Source organism: Ammospiza nelsoni, chromosome 2 (assembly GCF_027579445.1).
Source record: "Ammospiza nelsoni isolate bAmmNel1 chromosome 2, bAmmNel1.pri, whole genome shotgun sequence".
Taxonomy (NCBI): domain Eukaryota; kingdom Metazoa; phylum Chordata; class Aves; order Passeriformes; family Passerellidae; genus Ammospiza; species Ammospiza nelsoni.
In genome coordinates this window covers 38,063,358-38,089,382 of record NC_080634.1, presented here as the reverse complement: position 1 = coordinate 38,089,382, position 26,025 = coordinate 38,063,358, and the positions used below count along the sequence as shown (strand labels likewise).

The window sequence follows — 26,025 nt, the reverse complement described above, 5'->3', positions numbered from 1 at the left end:
TATATCCACAATGGCAGTTTTAGGCTTCTTATGGGGGAAAAATTGTTGCCTTAAAATCTTACTGTTAAGGTATCTACAGGATAAATAAAACATCCAGGATCTACTACTAAATAGTAAGAAAACCCAAGAAAACTGTGTAGCTCAAGGAAAACTGTCATATTTTTCTGTTGCATTCTCAAAGGTGGGAGAGAAAATGTATTGGTTTTGTCAAAGGACATGACTTGTGAGGCACCCTCCCACTGGAAATTAAGAGAAAAACCAATCTGGAAATGGAGACCTCTGGACAAATATTTAGGCACAAAACTACAGCCACCAAAATGACTTCACTGACTGGAACTGCATTTTGCTACATCCCCCTAGTCCTGTGCTTTTGCACCAGAGTAAGGGCTCATAACACTAGTGTAGAATCACATAAGTTGATAAAGACCTCTAAAACCATTGAGTCCAGACACAGAAAGCCTGGGACCTGCCTCTTCCCCCAAGTTAAATGCAGTTGTGTAAAAAAAAATCCTCAGAATCATAAAACCTCAGTACAATCCTCACTGATTTTCTTGCTACCTTTTTGTGCCTTGTCAGTGCACGCACACTCAAGGACCACTTGTCCAAAAATATTTTCCTCTGACAGAGTTGGCAATTGAAGCTGCACACAAGCTGTTCTGAATCTGAGCATAAGGCTGGGCTCAGACCACAGCAGACTCTTTTACCTGGGATGTCACCAGGAATCTGGAAAAAAACTTTCTCGTGTCCCCAAACATAGGCAAAAGCACAGTGGCTTGGAAAAAAGGAAGGGGTACTCACAAAGGGGAATGACCCAACACTGAGATGAGCAGAGGTGAGGGAGGGATGAAGAACTACGCCATAGGCCATGCTTGTTTCTGGGAGCCATGGGTGAGGAAGCACCAGCCTCCTGAGATGCCTGCAGGGAGCCAAGCACTGTTGCCCTGAGCAGACTCCCTAAGGACACCCAAACTTCTACTGCAGAACTGTGACATTTCAGGTTGACCCACCACTTCCCACCTACCCCTGTATTCCTCTCTGCAAAATAAACTTTTGCAGGAAGTTTGGCATCATCAGAGAGCCACCATCCTGTGATGATGAACATCCGGAGGCAGAAAGGGCTGGCCTTTCAGCCACATGTGGCCCAACCATCCAGCCAGGCGGCCAGCAGAGCTCAGGCTGTGTGGCTCTTCCCTGCCCGCACATCAGGACAGGCGGTTTGCTCTGTTTGAAAAAGAAACAGCAACATCAACTGTGGAGAGCTTGGTTCAAGCATGGCTTAAAGAAAGAGGCCATGAAGGTATACAGCTGATGGGAAAGTAAAAGGTAGCTGTAAAGCAGCAGTTCCCAGGCTTGATTTTGTAAATAACTAGGTTCTCAGGCACCTTTTCTATAAACAACAGGATTCTCAGACAGTCTTCTCATAACAGTCCTTGGCTGCTCTGGGAACAGATATGAAGGTTTTGAGAACAGATATGAAGGTTTTGAGAACTTTTCATATTACAGTGAGAACACTAATTTTGGTTTCAATAAACAACCACGGGTATTGTAAACAAAAGGAGGGGTTAGAGTTTTCTCTGTAACCTATCGTGAGCTCGGATTTTGCAATATGCATGAAGTTAATTAACACTATTATAAAAGGTGACTGATTTGATCAATAAATCAGAGTCGATGCTGATCAACAAAGATGGGTCGTCTCCCTTCGCTTTCAACAATCAACTCACCTCATTACTCATGGAAGTGCAGAGCTGAAGTTGCTAGTTGAACAGCCCTGGTGTTCCCTCTTTGTTCCAGATTGCAATGCAAGATGTATTCCATTACCATCTGCAGATTATCTTTTGTCAAGTGGGCAGTATGCCTTATCTCTCTCTTTGAGTGACCACAATCACTCCTCCCTTGGGAGGGGACATCTGCTGATAACAGGCAATTGAATGTCAGTGCATGACTGATAAGAACTATAACATCCCATTGTGAGATGCTTTGCTCAGGGGAGGAGCCAAGCATTGCTACCCAGATATAATCCAGAGGTTTTGAGACACCAGCACAGCTTACTCCACTGGATTCCCCAGAGGAACAGCAGCTGCCTCTTCTTCTACTGGATCTTCAGAGGAAGAATACATCCTTCCCTACAGGACCCCCCTGCTCCAACAGAACCTTCCCTGGCACGTCAGGAGGACTGCAGCCACATTTCCAATTGGACTGCTACCAACACCCTGACCCACAGGGCGTCAGGTTGGGTTCTGACTCTGTCAGTGTTGTTCTAGTGTACTGCATTGTTTATTTTATCCTTTTATTTTTTTCTTCCCTATTAAAGAACTGTTATTACCTTCTCCCATATTTTTTGCCTGAGAGCCCCTTAATTTAAAAGCAATTCGGAGGGGTGGGGAGGGTTTACATTCTCCATTATCAGGGGAGGCTCCTGCCTTCCTTAGCAGATTCCTGTCTTTCCAAACCAAGACACTTTTCACTGACATTGCATTAAGACTTTATTTTGCAACAAATTTAAATGCACGGTCACATTCCTGGCGTTCCTTCACCACCAGGAATCACTTCCAGGGCTAATGCCTACAAACTGAAGGAGAGTCTACTGGATTAGATATAGAAAGAAGCTTTTTACAAGGAGGGTGGTGAGGCAGTGGCACAGGTTGCCCAGAGAGATGGTGGATGCCCCATCCCTGGAAACATGCAAGGCCAGGTTGGATGGCTCTGAGCAACCTGGTCTAGTGGAAGGTGTCCCTGCCCACGGCAGGGAGCTTTGGAACTAGATGGCCTTTCCTTCCAACCCAAACCATTGTATGATCCTATGACTTCATTTCACTTACAACTCTAGAGAGCTTATTAACCACATGGCCAAAAAAGTCACTTTTTAAAGCAGCAACTGTTTATTATTGGGAAGAACATTAGGACTTTATTTTTTTTTTCTTACATATATTCAATTTGAATAAAAATAATTTAAAAATTTTTAATTTCTCTTTATATTACATGAAAATAACTTGAAACAACTGTGAATTTTGGAAGCAAGAAACATAGACAAAACTGTTATTTAGCTGCTGAGATGTAGTTCCTGGATTTTTTTTCCCAAAAAAACCCCTCAAATAGAGAAACAATCACAATTGTCATTCCAGTGGAGAAACTTAACCCATCTATAAAATATCTTTAAGTTTGAGAATGGTATATTGTTACACTAGAAAGTATTCATAATATATTGTGTGAGTTCTAATATACCACCGAAAATATATAACTTCTCAGACTTTACAAGGTCAAATACTTCAGACCATATTCCAGTGGAAAAACACTACAAATCTCTTACAATCCTTTTAAAGTTTTTGTTCAATTAACTTTTATTTCCTTTTGAGGAATTCGAATATAATTCCAAGCAACAAAATACTGGATACAAACTAGCTTGTAGAACTTTAGTCACACTAAATTGGACAACCACTGTTTAAAAGGATGAAGCACCTTTAGTAACAGTGACGAAACATCACTGTTCATGTAGCTGACGAAGAAGCAGATTTTGTGCACAGATTTGTAAAATTATCATGACAATAAATTTGATAAAAATTTATATTTGATAGTATATTCAATAGTAAGAAATTCAGCTAATTGGAATTAAAATATGGTTATGGCTGGGGTAAGATTACAGTGTTACAAGACAAAGAGTCTACTAATTAGTCCGGTTCATATTATCTGATAAAGACTTCCAATAAAACACTGATTTCTTCTTTTTTTTTTTTTTGTTTTTAAAATACATGTAAACCTACTGCAATTTCCCTGGCTCATCTCGCTTCTTTTCCGTTTTTTCAGTTGAATGTGAATATAGTTCATCTTCTCATTAACTTCTAGGGTAATGAACACCATTCAGCACCACCAGAATGGGTTATAATTAAAAAAGCTCAAAAAAGCAAAGGAAAAAAAAGGCAATTAGCATGTCAAGGTTTCACTTTAGAACACAAATCTGTGGAAATATGTACACTAAAAATGAGATGGACTTTGTGTAGGTAGTTATTTGCATTGAGTACCACATAAAATTTAATGTAACTCTGCCAGTCGTGAGTCCGATAGCCTGGTGGAAAACCACTCTTCACCAATAACAAGGAAAACAGACTATTAATCTGATTGTCAAAACTGTTCTCTGCAACAGCCTAACCTCACGGGTCAGTTCTCTTCCAAAGAAATGCTTGAAATGCTGGCTGGTGCTGCAGCCCAACAAACAACCTAATGCCATCTAAGGTGACAATGTCAAACCCTTTCAAAAATAAACATTTTTCTTCAGTATATTTTATCTGGGGAGGGGGGAGGTGGGCGGGTGTTTTGCTTTGTTTTGTTTTGTTCTTGGCTTTTTTTTTTTTTTGTAACTGTCTGCTGTTTCCAACACCATCTCAGAGGCTGGAATGTTTCATTCCTTCCTCTGCCAGCTGTGTCCTTTTCCACTTGGCAGATGCTGACCACCACACCCGCCGCTCCTCAGCGCACAGAGGCCAGCGGAACCGCCTTCTTGTTTTCCTTGCCTGTTATCTGTGTCATCAGAGGAATTTACAGCCCTGGAATGTGATTTCTGAATCAATATGCATTTTCTTTTCCTAAGGAATGCCTTATTTTGCAACCACAGCTGTGAAAAAATAATCTAATTTTAACTAACGAGGGGGTGGTGGCTCTTTTGAGACAAATCATTGACGCAATTTGAAAAACCAGGGAGGCATTTTCACCAGACTGCAATCTTTTTAAGATCAGGTAAAATTCTGGACCTAAACTATGCCAATTGTCTTCATTTCTAAATTAAGAATTACTTTTAGTTTTACCAAGAAATAGTCTACTGGTATGAACTATGGAATTTTTGAAATTATGAAGCATATTTATGTTTTACTTCTCTAAATATATTACTCATTTGTTTAATTCATTCAGGATTCTACCATATTGTCAACCAACTACAGCAATCCAGAAATGTTTTCTGCTTATGGAAAGGGCTTAATCACTAAGCCACACCTCCCTGCAAAGCTTCAGTATTTCTGATTGGTAAAAAGCTTTTCTCATTGAAGTAATACTGAAGTGGAGCCCTAGTCCTCCTCCATACATACGACTGTCAAGTTAATTAACTTTTCAGGACAAAATGCTGATCACATTCAATGTCAAGCCACACTGTCGTGTTCAAGACAGCTCCAGTGGTAGCTCTGGTGGCACAACTGTGTATCTTGGGTCAAGTTTAGGTGTGAAATCCTTGAAGTTCTTAGATGCTTCAGTACCAAACACATCTAAAACTTTCCTATTCATGAGAGCAAACCTGAAAAAGAAAAGACAAGAAAGTATGAATGCATGACTCACTTACTTATGAAAAAATAAAATAAATAAAATTATTTAATGTCACGAAAGTTTACCAAAATCTGTGACATATAGGCTTCAACCTGCACTGTTCAGATATTGAAAGTTTTTCACCTCAGGCAATAAAAATTTTTTTAAAAATTTGAAAAATGTGGCTAATAATGTTTGTGTTAGTGTACTTCAAAAATGCAACTTATGAAAAAGAGGAAGGGTCCCCTTTTACTTTCAATTCCACAAAAAAAAGGTCAAACCAAAATATACTGCTGTTCTCTCTCACTCCAGAGCAAACTGTGGCCCTGCCTGTCCAAGTCTGGATGCCAATTTTCTGGGTGTTACAACCTACTTCCATTTTGTTGTTCTTCACAACTATAGAATGAAAAGCGTATGAAATATCAAAAGAAATTGCCTTTATGGAGAGAGTGTCAAAATTACTATTAGAGGGATTTGCTTCAGATAAAATAAATAAGCAGAATAGAATTTGTACTCCTTCCTCTCCTTCAATTAAGGCAAGCTTAGGATTAGTACAAAATGAAAAAATGCAGCCAAAATTGGACATCTGTACTGACATCATTCCCTGTATCATGTTTGTATGGCCTCAGAGGTTGCCTAAGGACTGCCTCCAGGCATCCCAAGGAAAGCTTCCCACTAAATCTTGCAATGTATTCAATCACCTCGTGTGTACTGTGCCACGGGGAGTGTAGGTTCAACATGCTCCAGGGACTAGCCTCTGATTTCACTTCTAATTTTACAGCCTGGAGAGCTCGTTGTCACGAGAAACATTACTTTTTATAACCCCATTCATAAACTGATCAAGATTTGGATGCCTTGTTCCTGCCACACACTGCACCAGTATATCAGTGTACAATTCACTAAACTGTATTTTTGTAAGTCAGTTACAGCAAGATCTCATTTTAAAAGAAAGTTTTTTAGATTCCTGCAGCAAAGAGGAAAAACATCCACTATATTACAGTGTATATTCATGATTATGATCAGTGAAAATTTTTCATTAGCTTTACAAGAAAAAAAAAAACCCTTTCCCAACTGAAACACCTATTAAAAACTACTGAAACTTTCAAGTATTCTTATGAGATATTCTGACATTTCCAGTAATGCTTTTAAACCCATAGTAATACCATGCTGTTAATCACTGTACATACTGATTTCTTCAACAGTCATTTACTGGATTCTTCATGTTCCAATAGAACTTGAAAGCATCCCACCCTCCATAGGGTGGGCTAAAAAGGCTTCAAGTAAAATACTCATCTGCTAGATAGTCTTCACTAGAGCAGTTTGCTCCTGTCATTACACTAAACCCAGCAATGTCACTTCAGCAGCAAAGAACTTCAAGGGTACTGGAAACCATTTGAAAAGCAAAGTAAATCCACAGGAAATTAGCCCTCATGTACTTGTAGCACTCTGCTGCTGGCAGTGAATGACACAGAAAGCTGAGTGTGATCAATGACAGGTTTAGACAAGCCAGAACACAGCCCTGAGTACATACCTGCCCCTTGTTAATCGTAAAAGAAATTTCCAGTATGAAGGTCTCAGGTTCTGAACTTCCATGACAGCCTGCAAGGAGAGGATTCTGTCAGAGCCAGCTGACAGTGTCAGGCAAAAGTTTCATCTGCTACATTAGGTAGCCAAAATCAGCAAAAGGATTGTTATGGAACTCATTTTTACTGCTCTCTGCTGAATTCAATGCTTGTATGACCACCACCAGCATAGACAAATATTCCCAAAATACAGTATTTTACCAGTGATGACAATTAACTTACATCTCATTGCAGAGAAGGCAACAACAATCATTACTCCTATGTGCGCGACTCTGGACTGGTGGATGCCAAATTTACCTCCTACTTAATCCCCTATCCATTCTGCATTTTGTGATCCACCATTTCTTGTAGTCATATTTATATTTCATGCTACATTATCCTAAATAATGTCATACATTCAAAATCCATGTCTCCTCTCTATTCCATTACTTTTCCGGGTCACTTAGAAATATAGAGAATAACAAACATCTCAGCATACATAGATCCTTTCTCTAATTTCTCCTTCCTTCTTCCTGCTAAACCTAGCAATTTGTTTCTAGTCTTAGATTAGTTTTCCAATTAGTTATTATGTAACCAAAAAACTCTTCTTTTCTCATATGAACTTTTTGTCTGTTAGTCTCACACAGTTGTCCCTGTCAGGAGTATTTTGGAGACCTTCAGGCACATCCCAAGCACCAAAATATCAATTCACTTTGATACTAGACTTAGAACTATTCCCAAGCACATGGGAAGAATGAGGAGGAGGAGTGTATCCTGTTAAGCACAAGAGTGCAGAAGATTGCTTTAGGGTCATTTTATATTCTCTTTATTGGGGGGCACAAAAAATATAAATAGTTATCGAGGTCCAGAGAATATGTAGTTCATGCAGGGATGTTTCAGCAGAAGGTCTAGAAACGGTGAGATGTAGTAGAATAGTAGAGCTATTTGGGTAGCACTGAAAAGTTGATTTTCTAGCTGATGCAGACAATAAAAGGACTGAGGTTAAAGGCATGTAGCTAACTTGAGAAGTAGAAAAAATGGTACTACTGCTTGTGTCAAATGAAACACTTCACGGTTTTCACTGTTTTAGGCAATGTTAATTTAAGTGAGTGGAAACTTTCAGTTGATTTAAAAAAACATAAAATATTGTATTATACAGTTTGCCTACTTGAAAAACTGTCCTTTCACATGCTCATGGAAGTTCGTACATTAATGTTCATCTTCCGGGTGAGTGCATTTTAAGATTCTTTCCAAAGAATTCAATGTTTTGTATAATGTATTCAGCTGTAAGCAAAGGAGAAACCGAGTCCTAGGATTGACCTTCCCCCAGTGACACTCAAATCAGGATGCAGGAGCATGGTGCTGTGAATCACTACATCTCACCATCTTTTCTACAGAACTATCTCCCTGTGCTCCTCTTTTCATTCAACATTTGATGTAAAGCATTTCATGTGTTAGAGAACATACTTACTGCCTGAAAGCATATCGATGTAGAAATGGCATAGATGATGCTGTCTGCATGAGGAAAATAGGGAACCTTCCCTGCTTCAATGCCTTTGAAGTATATAGTCTATAAAAATAAACAAAAAATGTTGAATGCAACAAAATCAAAGTATCTTTTTACTTTTTTCTTTTACCTTTAAAAAAAACCCACATCAACTTTATCTTTTTTTATATGCCCACAAATGTGATGTTAATTAAAACAGATTACAGATGTTGCACAAGATCAATCTACTAAGAAGCTATTACTGCACATAACAGGACTAGCAACAGCTTGGGTTTTATAGAACCTAAACATAAAAAGGGGAAAGTTTGCTCTGTTAGATTCTTCATTTTAAAAAAGCAAAAGAACAATGCAATAACTATTCCAACAAAGTGAATATTCACTGTTCTTAAACAGCTTGAAATCACATACTTTACTTTCTGAGAAAACATGTACAGTTTATTTTCCTGAGCACAGCCTGACCTTGCAAAGCAGCACACGCCTCTTTGGTCAGTTACCCTTGGCTTGCATAAGATGATAAAAGTAGTAAAAAAAAAAAAAGGAAAGAACACACAGCGCTTTTCTTATTTCACCATAGCCAAGATGTCTCAAAGTCCCCAGAAAAGCATCAGCAATACAAGATAATACTGGGTTTTTTTACAACTTGAGTTCTAAAAGTCGTTATGGATAACTCAGATTTGCCTTTATAAGACCAACTGCCTTCAGAGCTTGGTCTAGGATAACCAGGAGGAGAAACAGAGAGTATCTTCCCTTTTTATATTTCATTTTATGTGTAACAAAAAAAAAAGTTTCTTCTTTTTATGATCTCTAAAATTAATTCTGCTCTGGTAATGGACGTGGATAATTATCACTAGAGAACAAGGCCTTCAAGTTCTGCAGGAGAAATATGTGATTCAGGTATGATGCATAGTGAAAGAACCTTATCAACTCATTGCAGTAGTAGTGTTGGGGAATTCACCATGACTAAGTCTCAATTTTCTGGAAGAATCACAGTAAGAAATCAAATGCTGGTTAGAAAAGTATAATCAACATACCCAAACTCTGTAACTAATTTTTTTTTCCTGATTTCCAAATTTTAGCAAGTTCAGAGAAATAATTCAAGCCTGAAGAATAGTAATTAGAACAAAGTTCCTTCCAAAGCTGGGAATTCAATGAGCTATAGTACAGTGACAAACAACTTCAGCTATAGACCAAAACCTAAGCTATTCTGAGTTATCTTAGACTGTTGAATGCCAAAGTAAGGGAACAAAGGCAGGAAGTTAAGCTGCAGCTTTTGGCAATAAATCTGCAATTAAAGACTAGGTCTGATTTATGCTTCTGGCAGAATAGACATTCTTGGAACTTTCTGATTTTAAAAATCTGCAAAAACTACAAAGCAAAGGGTTGTCAGGAGATTAAAAAAAATTGGTGGAGAATATACATGAAGACCAGTGGATAAAGGACATTTAAAATTAGTCAAAGAAAAGAAAGTAAGAAAGACATGAGATCACATGGCAACATTGCCTCTTGGCACACATGTCGTGAAACACCATCACCATACAACTTTGTATTTTACTGGAATTGCCTGATAAAACCTCTGACATTCACTTTCTTTTCTTCTGCCTTGAAAAATAGATGAAATGAAGACCTCCTTTAGGAGGATAATAACTTACCTCTACTAATTTAGACACCAGATACATAGAGATAGTTGTACTTTTGTAAAACATCATAGAAATTCCTGCTAGACACCCTGTAACAATTAGAAAAGCATTGTTAAGGTTGTGGTTTGCGTTGTTAAGGTCACTGTTGTGTGTCAGTCCAACAAACACTGCACAGGACTATTTATTTCTGCTGCTACAGACAGCACAGTTCAGTGATGGTTTTTTGCTGCCCAAATATGGTTTGTAGCACTAAAAAGAGAAAGTCTCAGAAAGCTGAAACAAATCTGTTCTCAGGAGCACACTGTCAAATTTCTCTGGTTTTTGTGGGATGAGAGATCTCTGTGGTTCTAACATGTGACAGATGCACATGAGGGAAGGGCCTCACCACCACACAAATTTCATGGTAAAATCATCTTTCTTTGGACCCCGTGGAGCTCAATGTGTATTCTGTGAAATATGGAAGAGTGAGTACTTTCATCTCACATGTCTACAGCTGCAGATTAAAGGACAAGTTTATATTTATGCACACCGTAATATACTGTCCTTGGAGCTGACCATAAACTCCACATTTGACTGAATTTGCCTTACAATTTTAATTGCAACTCTTTCCTTGACACTACTTGAAACATCGCTGTCACTTTGACACAACCTTGATGTACACAGGAAGAGGAACAAAGTCCTATTTTCATCACAGAAGTCTGAAAATGGAATGGGAGGACAGACAAGAGGAATACTTGCAGAGTCCCAACACATACAACACAAACTTTCCATGGACTCACCAGCTACGAGTGCATGAAGCTCATCATCAAGGTTTCGGACCCAGCGCAGGAAGCAACTTGTACCCTGCAGGTGAACAGAATGCAAGCTTAGCCCTACTTATTTCTTATAACACACAGACTGCAGGTATTCCTTATAAGCTAGTCATGTAGCACACAGGATGAATAAAGAATGTAGTGTGATAATACCCATAATCACAGAATCATAAAATGATTTGGGTTGGAAGAGACCTTAAAGATCACCTCGTTCCATCTCCCCTGCCATGGGCTGGGACACCTTCCACTACACCAGGTTGCTCAGAGCACCATCCAGCCTGGCCTTGAACACTTCCAGGGATAACGTATTCTTCTTCTTCTTGGTATGGTTGTTAGAATAAAAAGCAATTTAATTGATAAGTGAGTAGGCAAACCTTCCCATTTTTTCAGTCTTGTAAGGGAAATGTAAAATCCCATTGCAATTTCTTAAGAGCTGTAGAAACTTTCATTACTGAGACACATTAGGTCTGATTAGGTAATCTTTACCACATCAAGAAACACTAAATTACATCAACAAAAACACAAGAAATCAACAAAACTGAAGAACAAGCTTTTTAAAAGCACTGGTGATATTAAAGTCCAGAGATTTGGACATAGTACCCATAACATTTCAGTGTCTTAAATTTACAATTTACTGCTGCCATTTCTTTCAAAACTGGAGTTAGATTAAATTAATCTAATTAATCTAATTAGTCAAATTAGATTAATCTAATTTGAATTCCAATCTAATACCAAAGCTAATCATGAATTCATATCATCCTCATTTGCTGTACCTGCTAGACTCTTTCCCATGATAAAGGTTTTTTTCAACTACATACCAAACCTCCAAAGATTTTTTTCATGCATCCAATAAATTCCGGAACTAGGAAAACACATTAATCTAAAAAAGTAGAACTGCATATCCCTTGGATCCAAAATGCATCAAGCATATAAATTTTTTTGCCATGGTCCAATTTTTTTGAGTGACTAGAATTTTTGCTGCCCTACTCGCCTATTTAGACTGAAAGAAAAATAAAATGCAACCCAAATTTGTGTAAGTTATGAAATGCAAACAATAACATATAGTAGATCATAGAATTCGAGGATCATTTAGCCCGGAAAGGGCATTTAAGATCAATTCCAACTGTTAACCTAGTGTCCACCAAGCCACCACTAATCCACATCCCCAAGTGCCAAATCCACACACCTGAACACTTCCAGAGATGGCAATTTCACCACTTCCTTGGACATCCTGTTGCAGTGCCTGACAACCCTTTAAGTGAAGATTTCCTACTATCAAATCTAAACCTTCCCTGGTCAACTTGAGGCCAATTCCTCTTGTCCTGTCGCTTGCTACTTGGGAGAAGAGACTGACCTACACCTGGCTGCAGCCTCCTTCCAGGCAGTTGTAGAGAGTGATAAGGTCACCCCTGATCCTCCTTTTCTCCAGGCTGAACACCCAGCTCCCTCAGCTGTTCCTCACCAGACTTGTGCTCCAGACCCTTCCCCAGCTCCATTTCCCATCTCTGGACACGCTCCAGCCCCTCAATGTCCTTCTTGTACTGAGGGGCCCAGAAATGAACACAGGACACAAGGTGTGGCCTCACCAGCGCTGAGTACATACTTTAAAAATAATAAATAAAGGTCAGAATATGTCACCCTCATTTTATGAGTATCCACTGGGCTGAATTGCACTTCTCAATTGAAGCTTTTAAACACATCAAAATCATTTTAGCTTTTGCAATTTAATTTCTTTTCTTCTCTAAAGGCTTTTTTCTTAAAGTTTAAGAAAAAAATTAATTTTCAAGTAAACTCTGAACAGCTCATTAGCACTTTGCTATCAAAAAATTTAGACTCTGTAACCTACAAATTATTGTCTCGATTTAATTACCAATCAAGTGAAGTGCTGTTTTACTTACGTTTAAGACCTCTTTTTTATTTTTAGGTAAATAACATTTAACCTGAAATAATACAGCATGATCTTGAATTTGAAGAACAAATAAAGTGGCAGGTGAAAAATGCCATGTGATGAGAAAACAAAAGTGCAAAAGACACTTCAGCACTGCACTGTGCTGAAGTGCTATTCTGCATTAGGGCAGGTGCTTTGCCACATTCTCTTTTGGCATAAATAAACATAATTTGATTCATTCCAACAATGCTGTATGAATGCAGATCAGTTCACAATCTGTCATCTTATAATGGGGTAGAAAGGATACACTTCCAAGCAGTAAGTGCAATATCTCCTCAGCTACATGCTGTATGTTCTCCAGTCTCCTGCTATTCAGTGTCAAGAAAGAATTTCAGATATGTGATCCAACAAAATCTGCACATGGCTTCTCTCTGGCAACACAGACACTACTGCAGTCACTACTTGTGCCTGCATGAAAATGCTTTTGTGTAGAAGCAAATCCCTCTCAAATATGAATTCACTTTCTCTGAAGTACTCTCTATCTCCTGATCTTGAAATAAAGCTGCAAAATCCATCAGGTTTATTTAGCAATTACAGAAAAAACACACAGAATGGAAGAACAGCTTTCTATTTACAATTTGATTATTACAATAGTATAAAGTTTGTCAGTAACATGCTGTAGGAAACAGCACCAGTACCATTAAACAGCTTGAGTTTTTAGCTCTTCGCGATATTCTGAAAAGTGAAATAAAAACCAGTGCATTTGTAATTTCTGTATGCTATAAACTTACTTTGTATATACTGACAAAAGATCCCAGAAAAGCTCCAAGTTGGAAATTTTCCTTGTTGTAGAAGAGGGAAAGTAGCCGTGATGGCTGCGTAAGCAGATGCCGGAAGGTGGAAGGAATCCGAAGGCAACACTGGATCAGGTAACCAATGCTAAACATCCTAATGAAGCCCTAGAGAAAAGAAATAGAGATCTTGTGGTAAGAAACCACAAATTCTGGAAAAGAAAAAGCCAAAGCTTCTACAGAAGGTTTTATTTTTGACATCAAATAGTTTAAAACCCACTCTGAAGGTAATATGTAAAACACATAAATGTATTCTACCCACACCTTCTAACTCAAGAGTTTTCTTTTTCCCAGTTACCCTGTAAAACAGCAAATGCAGTAAAATCACAGACAATTGACTCTTCTTTAATTTCTGGGAATTTCTGAAAGGTCTCAAGAAAAAGCCTTCTATTCTACTCCAAAATTCTGTCATTTGAAATAATCCTGATGACTTCATTTCTAGGTTACTGACCAGCTTTTAACCACAAATGGGTTTATAGAGGAAAGCAATGCAGTGGAAAAAAATGAACACTTCTGTACTCAAATGTCTCAAGAAAACAGTAAGGAGGAAAGAGTCCACCAAAAATAAATTTCAGAAAGCGTGAGAATTAGAAGTTAACCCTGGTGGCTGGGCACATGCTCACGGACTTTTCCTCAGCCAAACATGAGGTTGTAGGATGCCTCCAGCAAGAGAAAGGGAGAAACTGGAAGGGACTTCATATGCAGAGCTACTGAGAAGGGATAAAATGGGTTCCAAAGAATTTACTTACTATTCCACCTTGGATAGGGATCTGGTTTTGTTTTTAACATGACACAAAACCACACTCAATTTTTTTTCCAAATTATTCTCCCCGGTTTCTTCTAACTTCCTCCAAACTTCCTACCATTATTCTTAACCTTTAAGGTGAACCTTTTAAAATAATTCTGAATAAATTTTACCTAGTTTTTGTCTGGAAGATTCTTTATGTGAAAACTATTTCTGCACTCACCTGCAAATAAGGCAGGCACTTTATTCAATTACAGGGACACAATTCCAGTGACAAGGAAATCTGGCAGAGGGTTTGACTGAGCAACCTTTCAGACTCAGAAGCTCAAACCATTTTTGCCTCCTAAAGGACTTTATAATGCATCATAAAGATCATAAAATTTTATTGTGGTTAAACATCCAGTAATAAACTCTTCCTGAAGTACTCTTCCTGCTACTCAAGAAGTCGTTTATGAGAACCAAGTGGAAGAAAATAATAAAATCATCCAATGATAAAACAGCATTTTTTTGATTGAAAAAATTCCATTACTTCATGCCATTATAAAAAAATAAGAAAATGTCCTAAACCTTTGTGAGGAACAAAGCCCAAAACAAGAAACAACAGAATGGTGTGTTTAATGTTTTTACCAAGCAAAGGTGACTTCAGTGGGGTGAAGAAACATTTAAATTACAACTGGTTAAACACTCAACACATGCCTGATTTTATTCCTATTAGTAGCCAAATTAGAAGCGCTGAACCACAGGACTGAGGTTTAGTGTTGATGCCCATGAAATACCAAGTATTGTGCAAAATCTCTCTATTTAGCTCATTACTACAACCAGGTGGAATCATATCACACCTACAGGTGTTTTTTCACAGTCACAGGAAGCATTATATCTTATAATCCATGTACAGTATTGTAACCTTTATCTTCCATAAAAAGACATCCAATAAGAATGGATGTAGTACACAGCAGAGCATATGCAGGGCACTGTAATAAACACAAGTGAGCAAAGAAAACTCTAAGAGCCATTTCTCCACAGAGATTTTGAGTTGGAGGTCAGATCAGCCAGAATTGGTAGCACAGTGTAATGACATATCTCCAGAATTTGTTGAATAAACCTTTCTGCTTTTGAGAAACAAATTTCTTAATACATTCAAGATACTTGCTAAAACTCAAATTCAGAAAAGTACATGTGCATATAAACAGAGTTCAGAAACATACCATAAATTCAGTCAACCTGTTGCAATATATGAGGAATTAGTTAAGATAGTTAAAATCAATTAATTAAGATATTCAATGTTTATTCTGGGTATATAGTACCCCACGTTCCTTCAAAAGACAGAACTTTGAGACTACAATCATAGAAAATAATCTCAGAGAAGTCATGGATATCCAATTCCTGGAACTGCTCAAGGTCAGGTTGGAAGGGGCTTTGAGTAACCTGGTGTAGTGGAAGGTGTCCTTGCCCATAGCAGGGGGGCTGGAATGCTTTAAGGTCCCTTCCAACTCAAACCATTGCATGATCCTACAACCTTCTTTGAGGCCACCTTAGTCACCAGTGAATTTGGAGAGTTATCTGGTCCTGTCTGCAGCACCAGCAGAAGAAACAGACAACTGGACTTCTACTGTGGCTAATGGCTCCTCACTGTCAACAAGCAAAATCCTAGAGAGGAAAAATATTGTTCCACTGCTTCTGTCACAGCTCTTTTCAGACACTTACAAGAACAAAGCATTTCAAGTATTTAAAGTTTGAAGGGAAGTCAATGAACTCAGGTGATATGGCACTACTGAATGTTACATCATGTAAAAGCCATGAGGCTGTCAATGAGCTAATGTGCATTTAAATGTGAAGCAGGAGAAGAAGAGCATGCAAATGGCAGTTAAAGCACAGATGTATTAATGAGAAGAAAACTTGTTCAAGGGTAAGGGAAAACTGAGGGAAAGTTTTGGCAATAAGCAGCTTATCACCTCGTTATCAGGTTTGACAGCTCCATTACAGAAAAGGAATTGTAAAAACATGCTCAAATGATGTCAGCTGACAGTTGTTACTGATCAACTCCAGGAACAGTCACAGAACTGAACTTTGAGAATTTTGGATCTTTAAAAATATAAATACATAATTTTTTTCCACTCATGTTTTAATTTAAGTAAAAAGTCACAAAACAGTCAGAAAATTAGAGGATCTGACTGCCACTTGAGCAGTAACTTCCTCACTAGGTTATTGTAGTCAAGAATAATTTACACCAAAATCCTAAAGAGGACAAGTCCAAGAATGAAATATATTTCAAATGCACAACTGTCTTGTCTAAAGAGAGAACAGCCTTATAAAAATTTATTTTTAAAATTTACTTTTTGTCAGGTCAAGTTTTTACTCAGCTTTATTATCAGTTAGGCTTTTTCCTTCCCTCATTCTATTTAAGGATATATAAAACAAAACAAAATTATGCTCAATCAATAAGTGAAAAGGATGTGTATTCCTGAACATCCACCTTCCTCCCCATCCTCGGATTCCTTTAACATTTTAAAAAGTTATTTTTTAAAGTAATATGCATTAAAAGCATCTGAAGATACTCAAACACATTTTTGCTGCTCCATATATAAAACCAGGTCAACTGTTAAGGGGTTGAGATCTTCTGGAGCCTTACCAACTCCCAAAACAGGCATAGCAGGTGGTACCACCTGTGCCAACCCAACGCCAGCTAATACAAATTTCTGCACAGCAATTCTCTGAAAAAAATGCAGTGATCACATTAATAATGGAGGATGAATTCTATCACCAGAGATAAACAGCCCTTCCTGGGCGTAGCAACTGTGACCAATCTCTCATTACCCCAAGCCCTTAAAATAAATGACTGGAGGGGTGCACCCAGTGCCCAGCAGCGACGTTCCAGAGCCGTGCAGCTGCACGGGAACCGGGGCTGCCTGCCACAGCAGCACATTCCAGGTGCTTTATTTAGGGGGACTCACAAGTGGGCTCAGCCGTGAAGTGCATCACATAGTTAAACAAGTTCCTTGCTTGCTAGGCTGTTTTTTCCCACACATTTTATGTTACTCATTCACTACAGCTAATCTGAAAGACCAGAGAACTTTAACCCCACCACCGCCCCGTCCTAAATTGAGAAAATCTGTTTTCTGGCTTGTCACATTTTCAATAGAAAAGAATGAGTAACAGGCTCATTGCTCACTTCCTAAGCATATGCTTTTCCTGACTTTTACCCCTTCTTTGCCAGAGTTTGTCAATCCAACATTTTCTGCACTTACTTTAATACAGTATGAGATGCAATTATCTCCATAGTGTTTACAGCATCTATGCCTTGGGCCATGTTTGCACCTGCAAAAAGCATAATGAAACACGTATTAACTCGTAGCTGTTTTCAGCAACAGGAGACTTCATACATTTTTCTTGCCTAAAAATACATAAAGTGCTATTTGCCCAGCACTCATTCTCCCCATTATCCACTGAAGGGCACTGTGAACTTTTATGATGCCATAAAAGGACAATAAAAACTAACAATACTTTAGTTGTACACCAAGAAAATGTGTCTGCACACTTACTTATTTGGATCCAACCTCTTGCCATGCTACACATAAAATGCTAAATTAAAGAACAAATTTTCTGCTATGGTCAACAAGAAGAAGTGATGTGACCTCTCCTGGTTTGTCTCTGCTCCATGGTTCTGGAAGGATATTTGAGCAAGCATCTGTTGCCTGTGCCCTTTCATCTTTCACACCACTGTAAGGGTCACTGAAAGCCAATACAGATCACACTAATGCATACCCTGTGAGACTTCTCTCAATTACAAGTCTCTCACTTTTGGGCTATTTCTTCTGCAGTGTAGATTTTTATGTAGCTCTTCCTTTGGACTGAGAATTTGACCTTGAGTGTTTAAAACAGACTGGCTTGGGCTGGTGGGATGTGTGGATTGTACAGTTTCTAGCCCTGCATTATGTAGAATTAAAATAAGTAATTCATACTGGGTCTGAACATTATATTTTGCTATATCCAAGTATTTAAGATTTAATGTAAAATAAATTACACAACTTATATACTATGTCAAATATCTTGGAAGTTTTGAATCGTGTACTATAAAGTCTAATGGCCATAAATCATCTGTGAGGTCAGTTTATGTAGCAAAATTGTAATGAGAATGTGCTCAGGTTACAGGCATTTAGACTCAATTATATTGAAAAGAACCATATGGAGGAGAAACCAGTGGGAGCATAAAAACTCCATATTGAAAGTTTGCTGAATGTCTGAGTTGGGAGTTTCAAAACCCTAAAACATTGCTCTTCTCCATCTTCAATCCTTGTATTTAACCAACAACAGAAGAGCAATGAACTATCTCTAGCAAACTGAGTCACGGGTATTTAAGACAAAACAGGCATAAGCAATTCAGGTAAAAGCATTTGATTATGGCTGGAGGTGTCTTTTCCTTGTAGGACTTTTGCTGTCTAATACAGTCATGCCTGAAAAACCACTGATGACTTCCCTCATCTTTTTCAACTAAAACCCACAGCAAATCATAGGAAGTCACCATGTGATGGGGATCAATTCATGTTTGTTCATCATCTGAGCAAGCAAAATAAGCCACTACTTTGAGTACACAGTGCACGTGGAGGACTCCCTCCTGCATGAGAGCAGGCAGAGATTTGGTCATAAAACTGCTCTGGAAGAGGTCAGCAGAAGTGAAGATTCATAGGTGTCATGTGAATGTACCCCCAACCCATTTTTTACTCCATCTTCCCTGTAAATGAATGACTCCCTGTGGTATCCAGTGTGCCTGAAGCAGAGCAATCAGTCATAGCAGAAGTAAGTCATATGTTCAGTCTGAACATATCAGACTGAAAAGCTCACTGCTCTCCCTTCTTTAAGCTCATAAAAGACAGTGAATTGGATCCTGTAGATAGGGGGACACCCACCTTGCCTAACTTCACATGTCTAGATCCGACCTCGTGTAAAACAGTTTTAGACTCTGCTTTGCAATTTCCTATCCCCAGACAGCAGAGGCAGCCCACGTACTGGGTAGTTTTAGGTAGTTCTCTTTTAGGTAGTTCTCCTTTATGCAAAACAGGGATGTAGGTCCCCCAAAAGACTATGTTACAGTCACTTATGGTGACATAAGTAAGATCTGCTGCTGTGTAATTTTTCTCCTTCATAGTACCACTCGTTTCAGCAGAACTATGCCATGAACTGATTTTGTTGAAAACTGCAGAAAAAGCAACACCATCCTGCACTCATCATGGGCTGAGTTTGTTCTCCCTTGTTAGACAACTGCATGTTGCAAGGTCATACAGTTCTTCAAGTTTTGCTTTCACCAGAGTTCGTCATCTGCCACTATTAACTACCTAGTAAAAATGAAATAAAAAACGCTGAAATGTAAAGCAGAAGCATTACAAAACGTTGTAAAATACAACATAACAGAAATTAAAGCACTCTATATAACAATGATTCAATTTTTTTTTTCTTTTGGGTTTTTTTACTCACACTTTGTCCATGAGCTTTTTTGTTAGTGCCAGTATGTTCATTGGCTGTGATACTTTTTCACTATGCTTGATTTTTCTATCTGTTTTTGAAAATGCTGCTTCAGGTGAAAAAGAATGGGTGGGGATTTCTTCTTTCCCTACAATGAACCTGAAAGAAAAAAGCAAAACAGACCAAAGCAATTACATAACTCGAAGAAATACATGAAGTCCTGTATAAGCCTCTCAGTCTTATATCAGACTGAAGTTACTCCCAGGTCTGTAAAAACCCATCTTATACTGCTGCCAAACCTCATACTTCTTTAGAGAAGATCAATCCACTGACATATATTTAAAGACATGCTTCAGCTAGAGGATACAATTGATGCAGGGAATATTTTAAAATTAAAACCAAAAACATTAACAGGGAAGTCTGACTCTCAGACAAAGGAAGAGCACTAAGTAGGAATATAAAAAAGCACTTGAAATATCTCAATTCTCTCCAGCAAAATGGGGTTACATAAAGGTTGATAATTACTACAATATTTTTATAAAATATCAATTTTGCAGAATCTTCAAAATGTTTTTGCTCCCACTTAAATCACCAACTTTGTTTCACTTGGCCTCATCTTCAGCCTTCTTTTCTTCACCCAGAAGCTGATATTGTCAATATATTGGCTCATCTTAGATGTAGAATTACTGCGTATCAATGGCAAAGGAGGACACAATGGCAAAATGTTTCCTAAAATCACGCACTAGAATCCAAGTTACACTGTACCTTGGCAGTCTTGCCAGTCTAGCCAAGGGTAAAGAAGATGTAAAAACTTTGTAATTATGTTATGCAGCAAATAAGATCCAAGTAAAAACACAGCAGCCATTTGCTTCCAGGAAAATATTGCTTATCATGAATTCCACTTTTAGAAAGACAGAAGATAAGTGCTCCTTCCAAAACATGCAATCATATGTCTGAGTTTCCTTTAATAACAGTCAGAAGTACAAAGGGATTTCTCTCTTGCTAGCACACAAAGAGGAAACTGCCTCAAGCTACACCAGAGGAGGTTTAGATTGGATATTAGAAAAATTTCTTCACTGAAACGATTGTCCAGCGTTGGAACAGGCTGCCAAGGAAGTGATGGAGCTACTGTCCCTGGAGGGGACAAAAGACATGTGGATGCAGCATTTGGGGACATGGTTTAGTGGTGGACCTGGCAGTGTGGGGTTAAAGGTTGGACTGGATGATCTTAGAAGTCTTTTCTTACCCAAACGATTCTATGATTATGCCTTCTTCAAAATATGTTGTATACCCAAAAGTTGGACAAATTTTAGAGCAGCATGATTTTTCTTAGGAATAATCTTTTCTTACAATGCAGCTGCCACTGTGCATCATTCCTCAATATCTTGTCTTACATAGTCACAGAAACTTTACTTACTTTAGTGCAGAGTATGTAAATCCTTTCAAGCCATCTTTGCACCTGAAAGACAAAACCAAAAGATTTCTCTATAATGGGCTACTGGCAATATAAAGTGTTACAGATTACATATGGCAAAGAAGGGCTGTGGAGGAACACCAGCTTTTCATTAACAAAAACCAGCACGTTTGCAACAACTCTGTGGTTATCCTTGATTCCCAGTTGCCACCACAGCCTTGGGACATCTCTGAAACAAAGGACACAGCATCAAATGCCAGTGCTTCTCTTTTTTATCCAAACCAAGAGTGGAGAAATTTTTGAAGGATGGTAACAGAACAACTAGGGCAACAATGCAAGATGACAAAGAACTGTTGCTTTATGGAAAAGTAGTCATGATGAGTTTAACAAAACAGATGTTTTACTGCAAGGAGAGAAAGGAGGGTTGGATCTCAACGAAAACACCCACCCTTCTTGTGAAAAGCTGCAGGGAATTTCTCTGACTTTGAGATAAACTGTTGTACTTTGCAAAGTGCTGATCTCTACAGCTTCTTACTTTAAGAAGACTCTTAATCTGAAAGTCCCAGTTTTTTAATTATACAGTCAGTGGTTGCTGTGATTCTGAGCTTGATAGTATGTATATATATATAATATATATCTGTTCTTACCAACTATAGGGTTCCTTTTTTGAAGAACGACCACAGCAAGGAGCCCATATTTGGCTGTGGAAGATTTTGGTTATTGACTTTTTTTTCTGTCCAAGATACAATGAAAGGAGCTGTAGCTTGCAGCTGCTACTGATTTCTCCTGAAAAACCATGTTGATAGCATAGGAGAGAGGAGATATTTGTGTTTTCTCTCCTTTTCTTTTTTGAATTGTATGGGGAATACATGATGGTAAAAATGCATTCCTGACACAGTACACAAAGCACAAACTAGTAACTTAGCAGCACCACCATTTCAAGAGCATACCTACTCTAAGGGAAGGCAGGAGAGCAGTTACAAAAGGTTTGTGAAAAGAAGCAGCTGATGACAACCCTTTGCCTTCCACCTGCAGAGACCACATTATCCCTGGAAGTGCCCACACACCCTTCAAGAGCAGGTGACATCACCTCCCAAAAGATTCCATGCATGGGCCAACATGTACTACCAATGGTTGGATACACCCAAACAGCAGGAAAAACATCAAATCAAAGATGTTCACAAATGAAGAAAGTCTTGCTTTGTCCTGGCAGGGGAGTGCCTGGTGCAGAGCTGGTAAGACATCACAGCACTAAACACTCCTTTCCAAATTCTTTCCAAGGTTACGACCTTCAATACATATGATTCCAAGGACTTGGTTTTGTCAGCATGAACACAGTTACATACAGCACCAAAAAAAAATCATTGCAAAGAGTTTGTCTTTTAAGATGACTGCAGTTAAAATACTGGTCACATATTTATGATGTAGAGGGGTTCAAGGCAAATACATAAAAATAAAATTGCTCATTGTATCTTCAACTAACATAGAACTTTGAAACCAAAGACATGTAGTAATTTTAATTGTGATTCTTTACACATACATACAATTCAGAAGCTGAAACACTATTACAGCACTTTTACAGAATGATGGACTCAAAGATGGGTTGAAAACTAAATGATGGACTGAAAAAATCAGCTTAGCCCAGAGAATACAGTGAATCACTGGCAGAAGTCCAGAGTCCAAATGCACAGGTTTAATATATACTCCACTTCATCCACAGTACCACAGTCCAGTTTTCTAAGTTTGATTTTAAACCTGCAGCTGACTGTAAGTTAAATGCCCTTTGAGTGAAGGGTGTCCAACACATTATGCCTGCAAGCTGCCAGCTCATGAATAGGGCTTTAGTTTCTACTTTTCCAGTAAATTAAAACCATACACAGACTGCAATCTAAACATGCACATAAGTGTTTCTAGAATAATATCAGAACAGAAAAGTAATCACAGTATGGTCATAATTATGTTTTCTCCTTAATTATTCCAATGTAACTCACTTCCAGTTGCAAGTCTTCAATGATTCCTTTACTGCACCACCAGATGTCCCTGCCCAGCTGTGCTTGAAGCACCCTGATGGATGCTATCCTACAACTCATTTCCTTTAAACTGACCTCAAAGAAAATGTCAAATCCTTTCTTCATTAATATTGTAAATCAGAAGACATCTGAACCACCAAAAGAGAAAACAGCACTCCAACCCCCTAATTTCTTCCTCCAAGAAACAAAAAATATTTCTAATGCCTATTCTAATTACACAAAAAAGTCAATTCAATTCAGAAAGTATTTAGTGTATTGGAATTTATTAGCTATGCTTACTTTTCTTTTTTTTTTTTTTTTGTTGCTGTTTTGTTTATTTGGATCTACAGCTATGAATCTCCCTGAAAAATACATCAAAGTTAAATATGTAGTTCAGTAAGGAAGTGACACTAAAGACACAATTAGAATTTTTTCCTCCTTAACTTCCTGTTTAATTTTAAAAAAGTAAAAAGTGCAATTAAGCTTTTAAATAAAATATAATTAGTGTTGCTTGCTGTCTAAACTGTCTCCTGTAAAACCATTCTGCAAAACTAATGGGTGTGTGGGAAAATTGTTTATTAAGAGTTTTATAAACAGGAGTCCGAGAGAAACAATACTTGCAGTCAAGAGTAATTTGTACTGTAACTCCCCTTCTCTGGCATGGCCATTTTGCTCTTACGAATGAAGAGGCAACCAACAACAAAGCTGTAATTCTAATTTTTTGTTTTACATCATGGATAATGAATTCACTATATTTAAGGTTTCAGAATGCTGGTCTAGAGATTGAAATGACCTTTTTTATTCACTGACTAGGTACACAACACTGGCAGCAACCATAAAAGCCCTACACACTGACTTCAAGCACACATTTTTTGGGGGGAGATTGTGACAACCCCCTTACAAAGACATCACAAATTCAGTGACTGGCCTCAACAGTGACTGCTGAGGTACAACACTGGCTGCACATGGCACGTTTCACAAACACCTGGCTGCTAATAACTGAACTTAGAGTAATGATTTGCTTCATGCAGCCACTAATTGGTAATAATAATGCCACCACTAATTGGTTATAATAACTTTTACTCAATGCTTCATTGCTCAAGGGGTGAAAAAGCCTGCACTCTGCTGCTGACCCCAACGAACTACTCAAGCTTCAAATGAGCCTAGCACAATACATCATATGTGCCCAGCACTGCAGACACCCTGAGAGGGGAAAAATCTAAATAGTGAATTGTAAGGGGTTTTTTTAGGGTACTATTGAACTCGCAGAGTTGTATGGCATCAGAGGGACTCGCTGTAGCTCACCTACCCTTCTGCAAGGGCATCTAGTGATAGGACAAGGAGGACAGGCTTTAAACTGAGGGAGGATGTTTAGATTAGGTATTAGGAAGAAACTCTTCACTCTGAGGGTGATGAGGCACAGGTTGCCCAGAAAAACTGTGGATGCCCCATCCCTGGCAGCGTTCAAGGCCAGCTTGGATGGGTCTTTGAACAACCCCATCTAGAGGAAGGTGTCCCGGCCCATGACAATCATTAAGGTTCCTTCTAAACCAAAACATTCTACTGCTCTATGTTTCCCACCACCCTGAATGTCCCAGGGACCAAATCCCATTCTGCAGGAGGGCAACACTGTTTCCTGCCCAGCAAGCAGTAATTCAAATGGTGCATAATTTGGCTACATTCTCCCATCAGATGGGGACTGTCCCTGGTACAAAGCCAAGAGTGGCAGTGACTTTGCCAGCTGTCCCTGCTGGCACCATGGACCTGATCACACAGCAGAAATGCTCTACTCCATTCCAGCTTTTGTTTGGCCAGAGCTTGTGTTTGGTTGGAGCCAAAGGAGCAGAAGAATCAAGGAGCCAAAGCAATAAATTTGGATTCTCAAAATTCCCCTGCTGGGACTATTCTGGCACATGAGCAAATAGGGTTGATTTTAATCGTGCATATTTATAAGATAAATTTAACATTCGGCCACACACATTTATTTTTTCATAAAGAAAACAGCAAAAGTGGAATAGAGCCAAGGCTTGATACAAACTATACTTCCAACAAGACATGAACTAACTGTAATTATGTTTGTATATGTATAGAGGTGCTATACATGAGTTAACTCTCCCTCCATCCTGTGGGAAGAAATTCCCACACTGAACTGCAAGCCCGGATGCCAGCAATTATATTTTGGGGGTTTTTATTAGTACGTCTGTTTTGGGGTTTTTTATTAGTATGTCTTGTCATAGCTCTTCTCAAGATTTCCTCTAAATATACAGTGCACAAGAAACCTTCTGAAGGAACATCACTTGTCACCCACGGAACTGGTAAGCAGAAAGCAGCTCACAGTAGTAACAACATGCCGTGTTTAACAACATCCCCACAGTGCTTACGGTATCCTTTAGGGTAAGAGTAAATTAGAAACTCCTACATGCAGAGCTCTCATTATGGCCACGTGGGAAGGAAGTACTTCAAGCACAGGACATGTGTTAGCATTTTACTGCAGCACCTCTGCCTGGTCAGGGGGACCACGTTTCCATGTTAAGGTGTCTTCTTTATGGAGAAGTGAAGATCATCCTGATGAAATGCGACAGTGTCTGAACATGCCAGCTATACCTCTTGCTATTAAATCCCTTGCTTTTAGGAATTAAAGGCTATCTACGGTATTTTGTAACCTATGCTGATCTCTAGAGGATAATCCATTTTCTGTTTTAAGTTGCTTAGAGAGGTTTCTGTTTTTCAGCTGGACTCCATGATGTTAAATACTTCATTCCTCATCCTCTCCCCAGTGTTAAAAGTCAACAGCAACAGGTGCCATTTTTCTAAGATGCATTCTGTATTTATTTCTCTTCTTCCTTTTCTATCTTCTCTT

At 38.6% G+C, this 26,025-nt stretch overlaps 1 protein-coding gene across 1 annotated transcript in view; it reads right to left on the bottom strand.

Moving 5' to 3' along the window:
* Positions 1 to 2,856: 2,856 nt before the first annotated feature.
* Positions 2,857 to 26,025, bottom strand: part of TMEM135 (transmembrane protein 135) — a 157,509-nt gene continuing 134,340 nt past the window's right edge. Inside the window, exons 7-15 of the mRNA XM_059465996.1 lie at positions 21,160 to 21,201; positions 19,755 to 19,901; positions 17,531 to 17,600; positions 13,481 to 13,648; positions 10,769 to 10,832; positions 10,002 to 10,078; positions 8,317 to 8,415; positions 6,815 to 6,882; positions 2,857 to 5,275 (exon numbers count right to left, since the gene is read on the bottom strand). Coding sequence (XP_059321979.1) covers positions 5,143 to 5,275; positions 6,815 to 6,882; positions 8,317 to 8,415; positions 10,002 to 10,078; positions 10,769 to 10,832; positions 13,481 to 13,648; positions 17,531 to 17,600; positions 19,755 to 19,901; positions 21,160 to 21,201 — 868 coding nt within the window. The 3' untranslated portion in view covers positions 2,857 to 5,142. The remainder of the gene's footprint in view (positions 5,276 to 6,814; positions 6,883 to 8,316; positions 8,416 to 10,001; positions 10,079 to 10,768; positions 10,833 to 13,480; positions 13,649 to 17,530; positions 17,601 to 19,754; positions 19,902 to 21,159; positions 21,202 to 26,025) is intronic.